The sequence below is a fragment of the Octopus bimaculoides genome, chromosome 14, assembly GCF_046866305.1.
Source record: "Octopus bimaculoides isolate indiv1 chromosome 14, ASM4686630v1, whole genome shotgun sequence".
NCBI classification, from domain to species: Eukaryota; Metazoa; Mollusca; class Cephalopoda; order Octopoda; family Octopodidae; genus Octopus; species Octopus bimaculoides.
In genome coordinates, this window is record NC_142941.1 from 26725957 (window position 1) to 26743456 (window position 17500).

Sequence of the window (17500 nt, forward strand, 5' to 3'; positions counted from 1 at the left end):
AATAATAATAATAATAATAATAATAATAATAATAAATGCAAAGCAAAAGTCAAACATAAAATACTACTACTACTACTACTACTACTACTACTACTACTACTACTACTACTACTACTACTACTACTACTACTAATAATAATAATAATAATAATAATAATAAATGATAATACTGGGCTAAAGTAAATGCAAACGAAATAGACAGAGAAAAATCCCAGCAATGGTTGAGAAGCTCAGGACTCAAAGCAGAGACTGAAGGATTTTTAATTGCTGCACAAGACCAAAGCCTCCCCACCAGAAATTACCAAAAACATATAATGAAAAGAAACATAACAAGTAACTGTAGAATATGTGGAGATGGACAAGAAACAATAAATCATATTATCTCTGGCTGCCCAGTCCTGGCTAAGAAGGAATATATTCACAGACACGACAGAGCTGGGACCTATATACACTGGAAGCTATAGCAACACTATGGAATAACAACAGAAAAAAATGGTATAAACACACGCCAGAAAAGGTCACAGAAAACGAGAAAGCAACCATACTCTGGGATATGCCAATACACACAGATAGAGAAATTAAGGCCAATAGACCAGATATAGTTGTCAAAGATCATGAAGTAACAAAATGCTTTCTAATTGATGTATCAATACCAGCAGATGACAACGTTTCCCTAAAAGAAATGGAAAAACTTTCAAAATACAAAGACCTGGAAATAGAGGTAACTCGAATGTGGAATCTAAAAACAGAAACAATTTCTATCATAGTAGGTGCCTTAGGTATAATAAAAAATATTCAGACAAATACATAACAAAAACACCAGGACTTACAAATATATATAACATACAGAAAATTGCACTACTGGGCACTGCACATATCTTACGCAAAACACTTTCAATACAGTAACCATAAGAGCATCACAGCAAACCACAGCACATACCCAAGGCACACAGAGCTGTGCTCGGTAGTGAAGTGAAAGCACGTTATAAAAATAAAACTACTGAATGATAATAATAATAATTTTTAATCACCTCTTGTTTTGAACTTGACAAAGACAGACGTACTGTTGAAATATTGTTCAACGAATAAAATATATATACAATCGAATCGCGCTCTTCGTCTTGACTATTTACCTTCGTGAAGAGTTACGTCAATCCTTTTTAAAATATAAAAATCAAGTAGATTGAGATGATTGATTTTATGGTACACAGAATAAGAATTGGAACATATAGAAATTCTGGAAGTCACCAAAGCAGCCGGGTGTCTAAGGAAAATCGTAATGTAAATTACAGCTTTTGCGTTTTATTCCTTCTCACAGTTGGCATGTCAGCTCAGTTAGTTTCGCTAGACCCCAGTGTTGAACCCAATCCTGGGCCAATGGATTTCGTACCATTCAAATATGAATCAGAAATTGAGAAATCGACATTTCTATCAGTGAAAAAACCTAATCATTTTCGTGCTAAAATCAGGAGCCATCTATCATTTCTGGAAACATGCAAACAAGAAAAAGTTATACCGGACGGTCTTACATCAAACATACCAATATGTACATCAAAGCCTGACAACTCATTGCTTCAAAAGTTTAAATTAATTGGTGAGAGCAATTCATTTAACATAAAAATTAATACTGCTTGGTACAGACATTAAGGAGATTTCGAGTGTCCTTGAAAAGGTATGTTCTTCTAAAAATCGTTTGAATTTTTTGTGTAACTGTTTGGTGAACTTTGAAAAAAAAAGGAAATTTCGGCCCTGAAGGCAAAAAAAGAAAATAAGCTGAAAAAGCTGATTTCCCATTCCCCTGAGCCAGTGGGCAAGGGAACATTTTGGTTGAGAAGATTTGCTTTGAAATATGAGGAGAAGTCGTTTTTACTTTCAGGACAAATGTTATGAGATAAACTCATTGATGCCGGGTTGAAAATCGTAACGGAAAATTTTCCAGAAATTCCAATACAACCAACCATTTTTTCTCACACGGAATTTCTAACATACAATCCAAACCGCACACTGTTTATTCATCACACCAGGAACAATCATTTTGTTTTATCAACAAATTTTTTCGGAGATGTTTATATTTATGACAGTTTGAATTTACCAGTTTCGCAGGAACTAATGGCACAAATAACAACCTTGTATTCACCACAAACAAACATTATTCCTACAATTCAACAAGTTCATATCATTAATCCCCAAGTCGGCGCATATGATTGTAGCCTTTTTGCCCTAGCGTATGCATTTGAACTGGTCATTGGAAACGCTCCAGAGAAATTTCTATTTCATCAGTCAAAAATGCGAGCACACTTAAGATTTTGCCTCGAAAACAATAAATTTGTTCCTTTCCCGAAAGTAAAGTTTTTTAAAATGTCTACAAATACCACAGAAGTCACTCACTTTCTATCACCCACCCAGAAATGGATTACCCCTAGAAAGACGACTAAAAATTATAACTTCTCACATGAACATTCAGAACAAATTTTATCACCCAATAGGTTCCACGTTTTAAGTGAAGATTTCGAGCAAAACCCAAAAAGTAGTCAGGAATCTAATGAGAAAAAGACTCTGAAAACCACGTGCCCGAGAAAAAACATCACACTAGAGAATAAGTCGGTTATAAATTTATCTAAACTAAAACTTTCGCCCGACGATGTCTCAGTCTTAGAGCTTGGACTGAGTTTTTGCCCAAGCACTAAGAATTTCGAACAGAATAAACTAGCTCAAGGGCTATTTCAGTTTGTCCGCCGCCACAAGCTGAAAGAATATTTTTTTGAATAAACTGGTAACAAGGAGTCAGAAAACCCTATGTTTACTAAAAATGATGATGATCGAATATGGCATAATTGGATTGAAAAGAACCCCAATTGGTATCCAGATAAAGTTCGGGATGGACGTTTACAAGCACTATTAGAATTTCTTGAATCTTGTCAGGCAGGCATTAGAGAAAGCCTTAAAACAAGTGGAAAGAAATCCTGGAATAACCTCACAAATTCCCAACGTTACGCACTCCAATGTATAGCTAATAACGATTCTATTGTTATTAAGATAGTGGATAAGGGAGGTGCTATCGTAATTATGGACAAATGTGAGTATATTTCGGCTTGCGAAGAAGTTTTAAATGACAAAACTTCATATGAAGAATTACCTGTCGATCCAAACTCCAATTACAGAGAGGAACTTGACAAAATAATTCTGGAAATGGGGGAAAACAATTTCGTTAATAAGGCTGAATCTAGGATTTTAAGGTCAGAAATGAGAACACCTGTATTTTATGGTCTCCCTAAAATACACAAAAAGTTCGAAAGATTTCCTCCAATGCGCCCAATTTGCAGCGGATATGAATGCTGTACGGAATGGCTGAATGGCTTTCTACTCCCCGTCGCAAAACGATCAAGTTCTTATATTCGGGATACCTTTGATTTTGTATCTAAAATCAACAACTTTTTTAAGCACCGAGGCCGTATTGAGAACTGTTTTTTGGTAACCATGGATGTTTCTTCCTTATATACCAATATTGACCACAATGAAGGGGTAGAAGCATGGATGCTTTCGAAAAGCGGTCAAACAAAAGTATTCCATCAAATTTACTCTGTAGATTATTGAGGTTTGTGTTAGAAAGTAACACAATGAAGTTTAGACAAAGATTTTACCACCAGACGAAGGGTTGCGCCATGGGTACCCCCATGGCAGTTAATTTCGCTAATGTCTTTACGACGAAATTCGAGACACAGTTACTGAAGACGTTCAAATCCCTTCATGGTCATGAACCAATACTCTGGTTACGGTTCATTGATGATGTATTTTTTGTCTGGGAAGGATCACAGGATAGTTTAATGGACTTCTTGCATTTCTGTGATTGTTATGCTAGAAACTATGGCTTTAAGTCCAACATAAAATTTACGTCTAGTTTTTCAAAAACTAGCGTTGAATTTTTGGACACAAAAGTCAAGTTTTCTGGAGGCAGAATTATGACAGAGTTATTTTGCAAGCCCACGTCATCCCACATATATCTCCACTGCCGCTCCGATCATCCACATCATCTTATTCGGTCAAATCCGAAATCCCAATTTTTTAGGATAAAACGGATTTGTACTGACATAGGGGATTACTGGAAATGCTTTTGTATGTCATTAAGTCAAACGAGGTTATAGTGAATCATGTTTAAAGGAAATAGGAATGAAATAGCTAAGATTAGCAAAGATAGTCAAACCTACACGCATAATTTTAGCAAAAAAGAAATAATACAACAGATGACAGAATTCCTTTTGTGATTAACTGGCACCGACGTTTCGCTGGAATTTCAAAAGTGTTGCATGAAAGTTACCAGCATGTGGCGAAAAAATATCCCAGTTTCAAACAGATATTTCCTCAGCCGCCCATTGTAGCCTGTCGACGGAATAAGAACATAAGAGAATTATTGACCTCTATATCTGACTCCAAGAAAACGACCATTGGAGTATCTGCACGCTGTACCTTAAAGAACAGCCGCAAGAGCGGTAAGCCCTGTTCATTGTGCAACAACATGAGTGAAGTGAATTCCATCATAAATCATAACAGAAATGTTATGATTTATACAGAAGGTGGAACATGTAAAGATACCCATTTAATGTACGCTGCAGAATGCACGAAACACAACTTGATTTATGTTGGTTGTACAACGGAACAATTAAACAAAAGGTTTAATGGATACAAATTCGACATCAGGCACAAGAACAGAAGTTCAACAGAACTTGCTGAACATTTCGTTTCAAGCGACTGCAATTTTGAAGAAGACTTGAAAGTACATATTCTCAAAACATATTCTGAATCTACCCCACTTTCACTTCTCAGAATGTATGAGGAGAAATATGTTTGCAGGTTATTAACGTCACGCCCTGAAGGAATGAATAAGATGACAGGAGAATATCATCAAATTTATACAAAACTGTTTGATTGAATATTCTTCTTTCTCTCTTTTTCTTTCCTTTTTTTCTGTCGTCTTCCTTTTTCTATTTTTTTCTTTCTTTCTGCCTGTTTTAAAACTTAAAAACTGATGATGTCATTCCATCAACGTATGGACGCTGGTTGCTCTCGTTCATACTTTACGTTTAAATTTCTGTAATTTTGAATTTTTAATCACCTTTTGTTTTGAACTTGACAAAGACAGACGTACTGTTAAAATATCTTCAACGAATAAAATATCTATACAATCGAATCGCGCTCTTTGTCATGACTATTTACCTTCGTGAAGAGTTACGTAAATCCTTTTTATAATAATAATAATAATAATAATAATAATAATAATAATAATAATAATAATAATAATAATAATAATAATAATAATAATAATCATAATAATAATAATCATAACCAGGACTCAAACAGAGACTGAAGGATTTTTAATTGCTGTAAAAGACTAAAGCTTCCCCACCAGAAATTATCAAAAAACATATAATGAAAAGAAACTGCAGAATATGTAGAGATGGACAAGAAACAATAAATCATATTATCTCTGGCTGCCCAGTCCTGGCTAAGAAGGAATATATTCACAGACACGACAGAGCTGGGACCTATATACACTGGAAGCTATAGCAACACTATGGAATAACAACAGAAAAAAATGGTATAAACACACGCCAGAAAAGGTCACAGAAAACGAGAAAGCAACCATATAATGAAATATTCAGACAAATACATAACAAAAACACCAGGACTTACAAATATATATAACATACAGAAAATTGCACTACTGGGCACTGCACATATCTTACGCAAAACACTTTCAATACAGTAACCATAAGAGCATCACAGCAAACCACAGCACATACCCAAGGCACACAGAGCTGTGCTCGGTAGTGAAGTGAAAGCACGTTATAAAAATAAAACTACTGAACAACAATAATAATAATAATATGCAATACTAGGCAGTGGCTCTCAAGGCTTCTGATCTTAACTGATTGGAAGTGTTATCATGTACATTGTTTTGTCTTGGTATAAAAAATAGGCTACAGCAAATATTCTACTCAATACCACAGATTTACTTATCATTTATTTAACCTTAACCAGTTCGGCATGGCAATATGTGCATCTCCGATCACGAGCAGAGATAGTGGGGGAGCATCATAGCTTTGTGTTAAGAAGAATTCTTTGTGGTTTGGATAATTCACCTCTGGAAATATGGGTGTTTCGTACTCGACCTGATGAAAATTCTAACTGGGTCCCACCTGCACGGGCCCCACCTGCAAGGTCATGCGCTGTTTATTTTGATATGAGATCATCATGTCGCGCACATATGGTTGTGATGCATGTACCTCGTGTACCCTCATCAGATGGGTAGTCATGATGGGTATACTGGGCTTCGTATATTTTACCCCAGTGTTATTTTGATGGCATGAACCGCTCTCTCACTCAATAATAATAATAATAATAATAATTATAATAATAATAATAATAATAATAATAATAAAAATAATAATAATAATAATAATGATGATGATGATGATGATGATGATGACGATGATGATGATGATGATGATGATGATGATGATTATGATGATGATGATGGTGATGATGATGATGATGATGATGATGATGATGACGATGACGATGATGATAATGATGACTATGATGATGGTGAATTTTTTTTATTAGGCATGAAAATATGGATGACAATATCAGAGAACGAGATACAACACACAAAACAAAGCAGGTGGGGTTGACATCGATCAAATGGAGACACTACAGTATTAAAGAATATATGAATAGAAGTTAGAGAAATAAATAAATAATTGATAAATAAATAGAACCCGAAAGAGTGGGACAAGAGCGGAGTAAGAGCGGGGCAAGAGCATGGTAGTCCACTTAGAGTAATTCAAGGTAAACTCGCTGGCGAAAGGCTCGGATTACTCTGCCATCCTCCTAATTAGAAAAGCATACTCAGAGCAGATCCATTCTGTGTCATCATTCTTGCCACTTCCGTCCACCTTTTCATAAACACACTAGAAGGCAACACCTCTCTGTCTACCATGATGTTGTAGCCAAGACACTGTTTAATGAGATCCATTGGAAGAATAACTTTGAAATCAAGGAAATAAGAACCCACAGTACTGATGGAACGACCCTGTGAAAACCTCAGTAAAATGTAAACATAACAGACCTGACATAGTGGTTTGGGATTGAGAAGAGAAACTGTGTACAATAGTGGAAATTAGCTGCCCAGCAGATATTAGCATAAAGCTCAAGATTAACGAAAAAGAAAATACGCTGAACTACTGAGAAATCTACAGTTACTCTACCCAGATTACAAGGTTTATACCTGTCACTTTTGGGGGCGCTGCAATATGTACCAAATATATGCCTAAGTACTAATCTTAAGAAATTAAGCTTCTCAAAGCCAGAACGGTAAAAGCTGATTTCAAGCCCTAACAGGAACTTTTTATACAACGGCCTGCTTATTTTACTCCATGTTGCCGTATTTATTATCTAATTGCATTTTGGTCTGAAACCCATTTATTTCTACCGACACAAATTTTCGGTTTTGTCTGGTATAATTTACTTTTGTTGAGTAGACTTTCTTTTGTTTTACCGTTTTCTTTGACTGGCATTTCGTCTATATATGCCCAATTTTACCACACTTAAAACAGGTTTTATCTTTAAAGGGGCAATCTTTCCTCAAATGTCGCTCTCCGCAACCATATTTAAATTTTGAATTTAAATTTTTCCTTCTTTGTATACTTTCTTTACACATTTGTACATTATCCTTGTCTTCTATTTTCCTTGTATCATCTCGAAGGTTTATTATTTGTTGGCATTCTTCAGCCACTTTCTGCAAAGTGAGTTTCACATCTTGGTTCAACTTTGATAATATTCTTTTTCTAATTTCCGCGTCTTCCGTTGCCACTAGCCCTTTAACGAATATTAAACGCTTGAACATATCTGGCGTTAATTCTTTCAACTTGAACCTTTCGCAAGCCTTGTTAACCATACCAGCATATGTCACAAAATCATCGGGCTCGTTTTTCTTTAAGTTTAAACATTCCCATCGAATGTTAAAGTGTGAACTTTGCTCGCTAAAAATATTCATCAAAATATTTATCGTTTCCTCAAAACAATTCCGCAGGCTTTCTCAGCAAAATAAAGTTACAAAATCTTTTGTGTTCCGGAGTAGCAAGCTTTCGCAAAAGGAGTCTTACCTTCCTTTCGCTAGACCATCTCTTGCATTCCTCTCGGAATATATCTTCGTATCATCTGTAATATGCAGCAAAAGTAGTTCCTTCATCTGGATTGTACTGAAATTCTTCGATGGAATTTGCAACACCATTCGCTGAAAATGATTCTGTACTATTTCTCGACTGCAGTAACAATTCTCTTAACTTCTGTAGTTGCTGCTGCTGCTGCTCTTGTTGTTTCACTACTGCTTTCAGTAAATCTTCCATTTTTGGTGCTATTAGAAACCTCGTCGCCACTGTTATATCGCAATACTACACAGTGGTTGTGTGAGCTGCGAATCCTCGTCGCCACTGTTATGTCTCAACCCTACTGCTATCTAGCACCTTCGGATGATCTCTACTCAACCGCTACACAACTGCTACTCGACTGCTACTCAACACTATATCTTTATTTTGGCACAACGGCCACTACACAGAGGGGGGACACTACAAGGACAGACAAAACACTACAGCACGTGGGGTACAAAGAACGAATGATGAATGATATGAATTACTTACAAAACTCGCAGTTTCATTTAACAGTTCTCTCATACAGTTTATGATCATTTTTTTTCTTCAACAATTATAAGTGGCCACAGCTCCTCTGCCGTTACTACACTTGGCAGGGTGTCGTAGCCCACGTATAATCCACTTGTTTGAAACTTGTCCGGGTGCATCTGTTGCAGTCTCTGCATCACATGTGCTTCCACCAATATAGCTTTCTGTTTTTCTTTAAACGCTTCAGGATCCAGTTTAAGTCTTACTAATCCTTTTATCCTTGCAATCGTCTTTTCCAGCTCTAAATCCTTGTCGTAAAAAATCATTGTTCTGATATTTTTTTATTCGACTCTTCCAAGTACCTTTTCTTCCATCCTTGCTCTTTTCTGCTCGTCCATCATCTTTTCGCACCAATTCCACCACTTTTCCTTTCTTTTCACTTCTTTTTCGTGCTCTGTATCTTGGGTTCGATTCTCAGCTTCGTCTTTTTCGGTTTCCATTTCCTCCTCTGTCTTTTTCCCCTCTCTTTTTTGGGGGGTTCTTTGGCGGCGATTCAGTCCGCATACGCTTTCTATCTGTTTCTTGAGAAATTTATTTGCACTCCACAATCTCCACCTGCTTTTTCTCCACCTCTTCTTGTTCGCCTTCCACCATCTCCTCTTCACAGACCTCTATTTCTTCCACTTGTACTTCCCTGCGGGGACACACCACCTGCATGTGTCCCCTACTTTTACATTTGTAACATATTGGTGGTCTTCCCTCCACCACAACTCGTGTTCCGTCGGGGAGCTCCAATTCTTCTGCAATGTTGTGCAGATCTGGCAGGGTTATGTGTACAAGTGCATCTACACCAAATCTTCACTAGTTGATCTCTCTCGATTTTTCTACTTTTAAAACTTTCACCTCGTCTTTGCAGTTATGAATAATAGCTGTAACCAGTCATACCGGGTCTATTTCGGGAGGTGACCGTCCAATTCTCACACGTGCAGCTCTTCTTCTACAATGGGTAGGTAAAAGGGCCTACCTAGCCGTTCTTAAGGGTACAGTGGAGTGCTTTTTCGCCTCTTTCTCACTCGTAAATCGCACCTCCACCGTACCGAACTTGCTACCACGTGCGTAAAATGTTGTTAATGGCTTAACTTCATTTAGGCACTGCTCTAATTCGTCCGTCTCTGCCACTTCTATCTTCTTTGTTTCAACGTTAAGCGTTCTGTATGTTATTATTTTCCTCTCCGCTCGCTGGAAAACTTCCTTCGGCGGTGTTATTTTTAAAACATCACATTGCTTCTTGAATAATTTCTTGTATTTCTCTAATTTTGTCTTATCCATGTGTATCTCTTGCATTTCCATTGCATTAGCAGACAAGTTTCTACTTGTTGCTGCAGCATACATTGTTTCTTCCATACCCGACATGGGCAAGAAAACAATTTTCAACAATAAATATTAACGATAATATTTAAACAACAATTCTTTAAACAATTTCAACAAAACGCAATTCAGACAAACTCAACGCGTTGAACGCTTTCTTCAGACCAAAATCACAACGCAACTCCAAAAGACTGCTACTCAACAGTCCTACCACGGCCAGACTACCTCTATTTGTCTTGGGAGATCCTACTTCTTCGCCTGGGGTCGTTGACACAACAGAAGTGTAAAAATATGTAAAACTTTCCAGAGATTTATTTAAGTATATATGCGCATGTCTAGACATGCAAGTATATGCATGAAAATATATACATAAATCAAAACATCCAAAGCTGCACATGCAATGACTCCAAATACTGCACATATACACGCATACATGCAAAAATACTCTGTTGATGTTGCTGAAATTTCAATAAAGAGACCTTGGATCAAGGTTAGAAATCAAATCTTTCTCTATTAGCAAGAAATAAAACTGAATAATAAAATACATACAAAATAGAAAGAAATAATAAGCCGCTTTTTTTTTATATTCACATGCACACACACGCACACGCTCACACACACACATACACACATACAACGTGCTTCTTTCAGTTTTCTTTCTATCAAATCCGCTCGCAAGGCTTTGTTCGGCCGGGGTCAGTTGTAGAAGAAATTTGCCTAAGATGCTACGCAGTGGGATTCAACCCGGAACTATATGGTTGGAAGACAAACTTCTTAGCACAAAGCTTCGCTTACACTACATGTTTGTATGTGTATCTGGTGTGTATGCATATGTGTCTGTATGTATATGTTATACACACATGCGCACGCATGCACACACACAGGTACGTAGACATACACACACATATATATGCATACCTATTTTTGTGTGCTTGTTCGTAAGAATAAGGCTCTCACATATAAAATAAAGTGCTCAATATTTCAAGATGTAGAGTGTACCATATTTTACTGTTTTGATCTTTACGATCATGTTCACAGCTAATAACTATATTCACTTCTGAATATCATTAATGATAGAAACATGATTAATTCTGTAAACCTGCTGAGACAGGGATTGCACCTAGAAAGTTACCGTCCCAGGCACAAGTCCGGGCAAGGTTGTTTTATGGAACACCAGCAGTCGCTCATGCATATCGGTCTCCCCTCTCCACGCCACCAATGTTATCCAAGGGAAAGGCAAAGGGGCCGATACAGCTTGGCAGCTGTGACATTGCAACTCATTTCTACGGCTGAGTGAACTGGAGCAACGTGAAATAAAGTGGCTTGCTCAAGAATCGAACTCACAACCTCACGATCCTAAGCTAGACGCTCTAACCACTGACTAATTAAATATATGCATATGTGTGTGTGTGCGTGTGTGTGTGTGCGTGCGCACACACAGCAAAAGCAGACATACAGATGACACATAAGTGAATCGTGATGGACAGTCATTAAGGCACACCTTTGACAAATATTTATTTGAATTGAATACCCTACACACACACACACACACACACACACACACACACACACACACACACACACACACACACACACACACACACACACACACACGCACACACACACACACACACACACACAGCTATATATATAAAGTTGTAGCCTCTGTTTCTCATTAAACTCCTCCTTGGGTTTTGGAGTAAACCCCCATAACCATATACATTCTGAAACTACATTAACGAGGGTACTTGGATAAGTATATTTCATTTTGATGAAAGGGGTCTCGGGAGGCTCAAATCTCCCCCACCGAAATATTTTTTCCCATTGATTTAAATGGAATTTAAACCATAGGGAAATAAACAGAAATGATGCCTGTTCCCAAAATATCTGCAAATTTCAATAATATTAAGACACCCTAATGGGAACTAAATCCCCTTGTATTGCAAATTTTGGAAACCCATGACTTGAGTATTTGAACTTCTATTATCACGAGGTTTTTCTATTAATTAAACGTAGAACAACAAAATTACCTCTCTTTTATAGAATATTTCTGCAAATTTCCATATTTTGTCTATGATAAAAGATCACTAGAATTATGGCAAGAAAAATTATTTGTGAATGCCTCTACTTTTTTAACATTTTCTTTTTATTAATTTTTCTTCAGATACCCATTATGCCACAGAAAAGGAAGTCCATTTATGCAAATACTCCACATGCACAAAGGATGAAGCTTCGTCGTCAATCTGAAAGCTGTCATACAAGGAACGAACGATTTTCTAGACAAAGACAGAGACAAACTGAGTATCAGCAAAATGAAACCTTTGATGAGCGTCAGTAAAGACAGGAGTAAGATATACTTCGCCATATAGTTGCAAGAAGAGAAAACAGCGTTTGATTGCTGATAGAAACAAGTATCAAAATTTAAGACAACATGAGATTCAAAATGCTAAACGTCCTGCATTACTATATGACAAAAATGACCCATGTAACAAGGCTGCAATTGGAAAAATGACCAAACTTTGACAGTGTTCAAATTTACTGGAGAATCCTCAGGAACGTGCTGTGGAAATGGGAAGGTTACACTGGATATATTTCCACCCCTGCCTCAGTTATTTCAAGAACTGTTCACTGGGAAAAGTCAATTCAGCAAACACTTTTTGTCAAGGCTCAGGGAATACAATTCACCGTTTGCCATGACCAGCTTTAGTCACAAATATGCATCTGTCCAAGGTTGGAATCCATCTGTAAGAATCCAAGATCAAATTTGCCATCAACTTCGGGAAAATAAGCGTGACAAGGGAGAACATGCTCGGCGTTTTAATACGCCAACAGGGGCTGCAGTTGCAATTTTAATGTCAAATGAGCCTACAGAAAATAGAAATATTGTTCTTCAGTTGAAACAAGGTAGATTAAGAATTTCATAGATACATCGATCGTATGATCCTTTGATGTATCCATTGTTTATTCCATATGGAACAGACAGCTACCACATATATTTTCAAGGAAGAAATTACCACCAAGGAACAGTGATATATCACGATTGGAGGATTTCACGACTCACCAATTATACTATTTGATCCCGAGCAACGCCGGGTATGCCTGCTTGTACATATATATATATATATATATATATATATATATATATATATATATATATATATATATATATATATATATATATATGTATATATATATATATATATATAGGTAATGTTATACCACTTTATAATAATCCTTATTATTATTATTGTTGATATATATATATATATATATATATATATATATATATATATATATATATAAAACATATACTTTTATGTGCTACTATTAGTTTCATGTGATAAGACAATATATTTTAACACGTCTGGTGTACTAGTACAATCTTTAGGCACGGCCCACATGGCATAACAAACTAAAATATATATTTTCCTCAAAATCATAGATATCATAGAAGTTTTAACAAACAATATCCATTTGGCTTATTCTAATAGCAGAAACATTGCACAAATAATAGAAGCTCACAACGAAAAAATAATATCGAAATTTAATAAAAGCTATTCTAGTTAGAGTGGGAAATGTAAATATTCAGAATAATGTCAAACGCTAAGACTTTAACAGTCACGGAAGGGGAATAACCTCGTTTTGATCTAATTAATAACATAGAATCAAATAAAAATTCCGCTAGAAATGGAACAAATATAACGTTATGTGAAAGAGTAAATAGGAATAAAGAACTTAGTAAAAACGAATTTGGTTTTACTACGAGCGATCAAATTAATACGAAATCTGAGAGAATATAAAAATTATCTCTGCAGATGTTCAAAACAGGACCCCTGTTCTGTTAATAATAAATGTAAAACTAAAAATGTAATATATAGATGTAAAGTTACATCTGAGGGAAATGAATAGTTTTACATCGGTGCGACTGCACCAATTTTCGAAAGAAGATTGGCTAATCACTTAAATTCATTTAGAGATAAAAATAAAAAAATTCTAAACAAGTCTAAGTAGGTTAATCTGGTCTATTAAAGACAGAAACAAAAACTATACTATCAACTGGGAATGAATTAGTACTGCAAAATCTTACAGACAAGGAACTAATAAATGTAACTTATGTATTAAGAAGTTTGTATTTGGCACGCGGAAGCATTGCTGAAGAATTGTAGTGAATTCTTTTTGATGTAAGAACGGAAGCACAAGTCTCTTGATGTATTTCTCAGTGACGGTATGATGCATTCTTACTTTGTCTCTTGGTCATACATTTGAAAGGGAAAAGGCTGTAGCCGAATGAACTGAATGTTTCTGTATGATTGATGGTTTATCATATAGACTACAGAGAAATGAAAGAGGTGAATAACGTAGAAGAAAGGTAAGAAGTTGAATGGGAGAAGGGGAACTTCAGGGAGAGGATACATAAAGAGAAAAAGATTGACGGTAAGATGAAAGGAAGAGGAAGTTAAAGATGAAGAAGAACATGAAGAATGGAACGAATAATGTGAAAGAGGTAGTAGGAATGAAGAAGGAAAGAGAAAGAGAAAGAAGAAGGATAAGAAGGACGAAGGCGAAGGAAAGGAGAGGAATAAGAGGAAATAATGTCTGGAAGCAGAAAGAGAATGAATAATAAAGCAAGCACGAACCTGTCTCTCAGTAAGCTGGAGTAATTTAGCAAGACGTTTCCTTTCGGGAGGAGAAAGATATTTCTGAGTTTCGAACTTCTTTTCTAGTTCAATGGTTTGGTCATTCGAAAACCTCACCTGCCCACCTTTCCGTTTATGAAGTGGCCTCTGCATGAAATGGTTCCAGAGTAGGGGTGCCTTTGATGCGACTAGAACACAAAGAAACAATATATACATGATTTTACAATAACAGATATCCACAGCCCCTCAAATCGCACACAGCTGTCTTAAAAAGAGAACATATTTATTACTATAGTCTTAGATAATAAACAAAAGAAGAAAAAAGAAGATCACAGCTGAGACGTCTTTGATCATAAATCTACTTGATCATTCTGACATGGGACTAAACAACAAAGTCATGGCTTATATTTCATTCAAAACGACTAATTTTATTCAAAAGGATCACATAATAAAAATTCCATGATGCGACCATTGATAAATTTATGTACATAAACAGATCTACATATTTGGTTCGCGACTAAGTTCCTGCAGTTTTTTTTTTAATTTAAATTTTTTAAAAGGTTTAATAAAAAAAATAGCAACTAATTAATCGATAATGTATTCCCCCTTGTTTACAACTTCTTCCTAACGTTCAACAAGATTTTCAATACCTCGTTGGTAGAAATCACCCGATTTCGACTCGAAAAATTGATCCAACCAAGCTCTCAATTCTGCATCACTATTGAACAAAACTCCGCGCATAGCATTTGAAAGAGATCGAAATAGGTGGAAATCCGTTGGTGCCAAATCAGGAGAGTACGGTGGGTGTGGCAGCACTTCCCAGCCCTGCGTTTGAATGGCTTCCTTGGTCATATTAGCGATATGAAGGCGGGCGTTGGCGTGCAGCAAAAGAACTCCATGCTGCCGATTAGATCTTTTCTTTTGAATAGCCGTGTTGAGTCGTTCCATCTGTTGGTTCCGTTCAAGCAATTCGTAATGGATAATCTCTTCCCAGTCCCACCATACGCACAACATCGTTTTACGCGGATGAAGATTTTGTTTCACGTGCGGTGTCGCTTGTTTACCGGGTCTAAGCCATTCCTTACGCTGCTTCATATTGATGTACGGGCACCATTTTTCGTCGCCAGTAACGATTCGGTAAGGAAATCGTTGCTTGTGTCTATGAGTTGAGCGGTGACGATCAAGCAAACCAGCGGAGATTGTGGCTCGATGATTTTTGTTGTTGTCGCTTAAAGCATGTAGAACCCATGTTCCATACTTCTGAACTTTTCCCATCGAGTGAAGATGCTTCGCTACAGCATTCCATTTTCTCTGCCAGTTCCCTTGTCGTTTGACGAGAATTTTCGTGCAAAAGTTGGTTTAGTCGCTCTTCATGGAACTCAACTGGACGGCCAGAACGAGATGCGTTTTTTAGGTCAAAATTTCCATTTTTGAACTTGGCATACCAATCACGAGCGGTTCTTTCAGCTATGGCACCCTCTCCATACACAGCACAAATGTCGCGAGCAGCTTTTGTGGCCTTAGAACCTTGATTAAAAGCATAAAGAAGGAGGTGTCAAAAATGCTCGTTTTTCTTAACTTGACATTCCATTTTAATGATCTGAAAATAAACAAAAATTAACTAGAAAAAAAAAAAAAGATTCCAAAATGATTCAAAAATAGAATTCTCGAAAAGAATAGATTCCAAAATCTAAAAACGCAATGAATTCCAAAATTTAAGAAAACGGCCAACCCAATACTTATGACCATGTATACTGCTCTATGCACACACACACACACACACATGATGTTTATAAGCATTATAATTTGTATGATTATGACGATATATAACACACACATAACTTGGTGAATGCTGCCATAATCCCTGCGTTCAGTTCATCTTTGGAGTTTTGTTAGTCATTCGCTCAACTGCGCCCCACACATAATAATCAAAGGGTTACAGTCTGGGGAGTTAGGTGGCCAGATGTTAGGGGTGATGTGGCAACATGACTCTGTACCACGCCACACAAGCAGGAAAACCCAGTCATGGCTTGTGTGGCATGATGCAGAGTCCTATTACCAGATATAGGGTCTTCCAGCAGCCACCCTCCTGACCCAGGGCAGCACTATCTCCTTCAGGCACTTGATGTAGGCCTCCGTGTTGAGTCTGAGGCCATATGGGAAGATGAATGGTGATCACTCCAAACACCATTGATGTTGACTGGATGTTTGATTGTTATCACTCTCGGTTACATGTCCTCAGATTTCACTGTCCTCAGATTGACACTCGAACACTGGAATGTTCATATTGAAGCTTCTGGTGCGAATGCCAAGCATTACAGTATATCGTTTCCAAATTTCTGGCAGAGTGAATTGCGTCATGGTGCTAGTTTTCTCGTAGAGGGTACCCAACTGACCCTACTATACCGTGTAGACGACAAATCAAAAACAAACAATGCGCATGCGCAAAGTGAAAATATTATAAAATGGCGACAATTTATCCATCGCTACCTCTCTCTCTCTATATATATATATATGTATATATATATATATATATATATATATATATATATATATGTGTGTGTGTGTGTGTGTGTGTGTGTATATATACAGGGTGTCCAAAAAAGATGTACTCACTCTTTGACAGACGGTTACTAATGTATTGTTTTTTTTTATTTCAGACGCAACCAACCCTTCACAATGGCAAATGCACAACTAACGTTTGATGAAAAAAAATTATATTAAAGTGCTCCTGTAAGCACAGAAATGTCACGGAAGTGCAAAGGCAATTTAACAGACAGTTTCAGGAGACACCACCAACACGACACACTATTGCTCGCA

General features: G+C 36.8%; 1 protein-coding gene across 2 annotated transcripts in view; it reads right to left on the reverse strand.

The window, feature by feature from the left end:
* The window catches only part of LOC128249343 (hematopoietically-expressed homeobox protein HHEX homolog), a 146085-nt gene that overhangs the window by 52563 nt on the left and 76022 nt on the right, over nucleotides 1–17500 (reverse strand). For both annotated transcript variants that reach the window (XM_089362574.1, XM_089362573.1), the window contains exon 2: nucleotides 14681–14868. In XM_089362574.1, coding sequence (XP_089218700.1) covers nucleotides 14681–14868 — 188 coding nt within the window. The remainder of the gene's footprint in view (nucleotides 1–14680; nucleotides 14869–17500) is intronic.